Raw genomic sequence first — 5,681 nt, 5'->3', positions numbered from 1 at the left:
GGCGGACCGGCGTCAGCGGAAGGCAGTGGCGAACGAGCAGTGCGACATCGTCTCCGCAGGTGGGAGGTCGTTCTTCACCTCGGACGATGAACGTTGGGACGACATATGGCTCTCAACCTCGGACGACACCGACGAGAATGATGATGGTGATGGTAGCGACTTGGAGTAGTTTTCTATCTATGTATGTCGTAGTAGTTTCTATCTATCTATCTATGCCGTAGTAGTATCTATCTATCTATGTATGTCGAACTATCTATCTATCTATGCCGTAGTAGTTGCACCGATGTAAAATATCTTTGTATCGTTTTTTTATCTATGTAATTTTAATTTAAAAAATATTGTAGAATGAGCGCGCGCTGCGTTTTACCGCGCCTGCTGGAGCTGCGCGCGCGCGGCTTTTCAGCGCGGCTGCTGGAACAAACGCTGCGCGCCGCACCAAATCTGTTTTTACCGTGCGGCACGTTGGGTGTCTGTTGGAGATGCTCTAATATGGGCGACATACAGAGCAAAATAAGTGAATCTATTCCCTAAAATACGTCTATATACATTTGTATGTAGTTTATATTAAGATCTGTAAAAGACTTTAGAAAACCGACGGAGTACTTCATAAAGCTCATCAGCCATGTTTATCAGTAACATGCATGGATACCCTTACGCGTTTGCTCACATTTACTAGCTACCACTTTAGGCTTTTGGCCGAGTAAGAGACTCACCAGACATGTTTATGTGGAGGTTCCACTGAAAGCTTTCATCCTGGAAGGAGATGCCACAGTAAACAAAATATCAGTTTTGCTAAAGCACATCTAGATGTGCCATAAGTATTGCACATTTAAGTCATATGTCATTGATTTTACATTAAGATTCGTGTGAATATTTTCTCTTTTTTTTCTTTTTCTCTTTATGCTTGATTCACTCACTTAGATGTGCAATAACTAGAACACATCTAGATGTGCCCTAGACACACTCACAAAATATATATACCCGTGGACGTAATCACTTGCGTCCTTCATACCACGATGCCAATTCAAACTTTCAAAAACGTACGTCTTCGGTTCAGACCATTTGCTATCCAACGTGCGTGCTGCCTATAAATATATGCAGCCAATGCAAGGCAATGCATGTCCTCAACAGCGACAAGATCCAACACCAGACCAGAGTATAGCTAGCTAGCTGAAAGCCAAAAGCCCTTGTCATCTCGTCTGGGAAAGCTAGCTTGGGGGAAATGGGTTCTTCTTCAGCACCGGGCAAGAAAGCGCACGCTGTGTGCCTGCCGGCGCCGGCGCAGGGGCACGTCATCCCGATGCTCGACGTGGCCACGATGCTCCACGCCCGCGGCTTCGACGTCACCTTCGTCAACACCAAGTACAACCACGCCCGCCTCGTCCGGGCGCGGGGCGCGGCCGCGGTGGCCGGTGTTCCGGGGTTCCGCTTTGCCACCATCCCGGATGGCTTGCCATCATCCGACGACGACGTCACGCAGGACGTTCCCTCGCTATGCAAGTCCACCGAGGAGACCTGCCTCGGGCCCTTCCGCCGCCTCCTCGCGGAGCTCAACGGCCCCGCCACAGGCCACCCGCCTGTGACCTGCGTCGTGGCCGACGCGCTGATGGATTTCTCCATGGAAGCGGCCAAGGAGCTCGGCCTCCCCTATGTCCAGCTATGGACGTCTAGTGCCATCAGCTTCGTCGGTTACTGCCACTACCGCCTCCTCTTCGAATGTGGCCTCGCACCGATCAAAGCCGTCAAACAGCTGACTGATGAGTACCTTGACACGCCGGTGGAAGACGTGCCGGGCCTGAGGAACATGAGGTTCAGGGACTTTCCCACCTTCATACGCAGCCCAGCCCCGCGCCTGAGGAACATGTTTTGGACGGTGCGGCCCGGATCAGTGACGTGGCGTGCGGACCTATGCCGACGGCCCTTGTAAGCCGACGGCAGCTGTCGGCGTACTTGCAGATAGGCCGACGACCGTTCTATGCCGACGGATGCCGTCGGCTTAGCTCCGTCTAACCCGACGGCCTGGATACGCCGACGGCCAGGACCAGGCTGTCGGCATATCTCCGAGGAACCCGACGGTGGCTGTCGGCATTGTTTTGGCCGTCGGGGTAGCACCCTGTTCCGGTAGTGCCGTACGACTTCATGTTGCATTTCGCGCTCAGGATCACCGAGCGCTCTGTCGGCGCTTCCGCAATGATCGTCAATACCTTCGGTGACCTCGAGGGGGAGGCGGTGGCCGGCACGGAGGCGCTTGGCATGCCGAAGGTCTACACCATTGGTCCGCTCCCGCTGCTGGCGCCGAGCTCTAACATTAGCATGAGCCTCTGGAAGCAGCAGGAGGAGTGCTTGCCGTGGCTCCATGGCAAGGCGCGTGGCTCCGTCGTGTACGTGAACTTTGGCAGCATCACCGTCATGAACAACGAGCAGTTAGTGGAGTTCGCCTGGGGGCTGGCCAAGAGCGGCAGGCATTTCCTCTGGATCATCCGTCCCGACCTCGTCAAGGGCGACACCGCGGTGCTCCCTCCGGAGTTCTCGGCCGAGACGGCGGAGCGTGGGCTTGTGGCCTCCTGGTGCCCGCAGCAGCAGGTGTTGAACCACCCGGCTGTGGGCGCGTTCCTCACGCACAGCGATTGGAACTCAACGATGGAGAGCATGTGCGGCGGCGTGCCGGTCATCAGCTGGCCGTTTTTCGCGGACCAGCAGACCAACTGCCGGTACCAGTGCAACGAATGGGGAGTCGGCATGGAGATAGACAGCAACGTCCAAAGTGACGCCGTCGCGGACCTTATTACAGAGGTCATGGAGGGGGACAAGGGGCAGGTGATGAAGAAGAAGACGCAAGAGTGGAGGGAAAAAGCGGTCAAGGCTGCTAAGCCCGGCGGCTCGTCTCACCGCAACTTCGAGGAGTTGATCAGCAACGTGCTAGCTCCTTGACGCCACCTTTCCACTGCAATCCTAGCTCTTACCTGGGATCCTGGGTAAAGAAATATTCCTAATAATTGTTGTATTGTACCTGCTCTATGCATGATGTATCTCTTAATTATTCCACAACATTCGTACTCCCTCTATTTTTTACTTGACTAGCCAAGTGACCCTTGCGCAACATTTCTTCTTCTTTTAGTACTCCCTCCGTTTTTTACTCCGCATATAAGATTTGGTCAAAGTTAAACTGTACAAAGTTTGACCAAATTTATATTAAAAAAATATGAACATCTACAATACGTTTCATGGTGCATCTGATAATACTGATTTCATATTGTGAATGTTTATATTTTTTAATATAAAGTTAATCAAACTCTACAAAGTTTGACTTTGACCAAACCTTATATGAGAACTAAAAAGAAACGGAGGGAGTAGAAACTAGAAAACATGCCGGTCCATTCAACGGGAGAAAAGATATCACACATCCCTATCCCAATAGTAGACAAAATCAAATGAATCATCCAGTTAGTTCTTGTAAACCTGAATGATACTAAGAAAAATAAGCAAAAGAGTGAGAAGAAAGACAAAATAAATTACATACCATGTGGCCACCTAATCATTCAATCAATCACCTTTTTATGCATGTCTTCTTCATGTTGTTCCACTGCGGCAACTGTTATAGTTAGCAAATTCAAAAGGTTTCAAATAATATAGGACAATGAAAATACCTAAATTAGTAGGTTTCAAATATAAAAAATAAGTTTTAAACCTTACTTTTCGTCTGTGCTGACAACTTTGATAATGCTACTGCTATCAATAGCACACTGATTAGCTATATCCATTCATACTGAAAAATTGTGACCGAACACGTGTAGTATTACCATATGGAATATTTACATCTGTTAATATATAAAGTGTGTGTAAAAAAGATATGAAAATATTAAGCAAAACTATAATAGAAGACAATAAACAATACCTAAGTTAGTAGGTCACAAGATAACCTGAACCAAGGACAATAAAGAATAATGCACTTAGCAATTAGTAATAAACCTTGATTTCCATCCATGTTCACCAAATGTCATAATGTTGCTGCTATGATATAGCACAAACTTTAGCCGCTAAATGTCAATGGCGCGCGACCTCCATGGAGGTCTTTTAAAAAAAATCCAAAACATATTTTAATGTTTCAAAAATTCTGAAATAAACTCATAGATGTTGACTTGGATGTATTCTACAACTATGTAAATTTTGAAGATGAAATACATTATGGTGAGAGCTACAAAAAAAAGAAAACTCTCGATTTTTCATACTGAAGAACAGTACAAACACTATTCACTATTAGAAATGCAGGATTTTTCTCTTTTTCGTGTAGCTCTCACCACAATGTATTTCATTGTCAGATTGTATACACATGTTGAATACATCCATAGAAATGTGTAGAATTTTCTTCAGAATTTTTTGAAACTCCAAAATGTCATTACCTAATTTTTCAACTCCACCTCCATGGAGGTTGCCCGCCAAAAGCCAGCACCCAAACTTTGGTCGGCTTTTAAAAACTGAGACATAAAGTTTGGGACTGAAAGACATATTATTCAGTAGATCAAAATATTCAGAGTGGTGGTGGAATGAAAAAATGTATAAAAAAATATTCCAAAGAAACTACAATGTTAACACAGTAGCTTTATTTTTATCTTTTTTTGCGGGGTAGCTTGTTTTTATCACAATTGCAGTGAGAACTAAGAAATTCATAGCAAAGTTCAGCCCCGAGTATTTAACTTTCTGTTAGCTGTTTGATCATAATGCATGCACACGTGGCCCCAACTTGAGCAATCACTCAAAGAAGGATGAAGATGCTCACATGGATTTACAAGCCAAACGTAGACCACCAGTCTTTTTCACCAATCCAGCTAACTTCTGCTGTCACGGCTGTCTGTTCCTGCTCCAACACGCACCTCCACTCGTCCACGAAGTTGTCGGGGTCACGGCCCTCCAGCAGCTACACCACGGCCTTGATCCGTCGCCGCTGCGTTCGCTCCTTGTCGGCCTCGCATGGACGGAACAACCAGGACAGGGAAGATCGCCTCGCTTCCTTCTCTCTCTCTCTCTCTCTCTCTCTCTCTCTCTCTCTCTCTCTCTCTCTCTCTCTCTCTCTCAGGCCGTACTTCGAAGTATAGTTGCTGGAATAAATTATTGCGTTATACCGAATCTGACTGCACGAATCTTAATGAAACTGATGGACAGTGAAGTTCTCACCGATACACACCGGTTCCGGTAAATTTACTTACTCCAGCCGCTCGGCCGCCGTCTACTCAGACGCACATGAGCTGCCTCTCTCTATCGCACGAAGCCCCACACCATGGACGCCACCTCCGGCCGCCGATCTCCAAGATCGCTTCCTTCCCTGCGTCGCCAGTCACCACTGACACCCACCGTTGCAAACGACGTACATCGTCCTCGTAAACCCTTCCTCCCTCATGTAGGTAGCTCAGTCGCTCCCCTCTCCTCTCGTACTAGTGGCATGTGTGTTGCTGACCTGTGTGCGTGTGCTGGATGGATGATGGGCGTCTGGTAGCTTAGTTTTGACTTTTGAATGTGTGTGTTAGGATTGTAACATGAGCTTCCCGATATGCACACCACCATGGAGATGAGGGCGCACGCGGGGAGAAGGGCAGGCGGTGTTGGGATGACGGAGGACCTGCGGGCGGCGGCCTGCGGGGAGCTGGGGGATGGCGGAGGGTGGGGGGGCCCGGGGCGACCCGGCA

The 5,681-nt window shown here is 48.2% G+C and overlaps 1 protein-coding gene across 1 annotated transcript; it reads left to right on the top strand.

Moving 5' to 3' along the window:
- The first annotated feature begins 1,222 nt into the window (after window positions 1–1,222).
- Window positions 1,223–2,931, top strand: LOC125529636 (7-deoxyloganetin glucosyltransferase-like). The gene is made up of 2 exons (XM_048694060.1): window positions 1,223–1,850; window positions 2,126–2,931. Exons 1-2 carry the CDS (start codon window positions 1,223–1,225, stop codon window positions 2,929–2,931), a joined length of 1,434 nt encoding a protein of 477 aa, XP_048550017.1.
- Window positions 2,932–5,681: the final 2,750 nt, after the last annotated feature.

Source organism: Triticum urartu, unplaced genomic scaffold, assembly GCF_003073215.2.
Source record: "Triticum urartu cultivar G1812 unplaced genomic scaffold, Tu2.1 TuUngrouped_contig_5737, whole genome shotgun sequence".
NCBI lineage: Eukaryota > Viridiplantae > Streptophyta > Magnoliopsida > Poales > Poaceae > Triticum > Triticum urartu.
The sequence above is the reverse complement of the archived record's forward strand: the minus strand, read 5'-3'. Positions and strand labels throughout refer to the sequence as shown.

What these genes read in the sequence shown, in the direction of transcription:
- LOC125529636 (XM_048694060.1), top strand. Translation starts at nt 1,223, where the DNA reads ATGGGTTCTTCTTCAGCACCGGGCAAGAAAGCGCACGCTGTGTGCCTG. An exon ending in CATACGCAGCCCAGCCCCGC is followed by an intron (nt 1,851 to 2,125) that starts GCCTGAGGAACA and finishes CTGTTCCGGTAG; the next exon opens with TGCCGTACGACTTCATGTTG.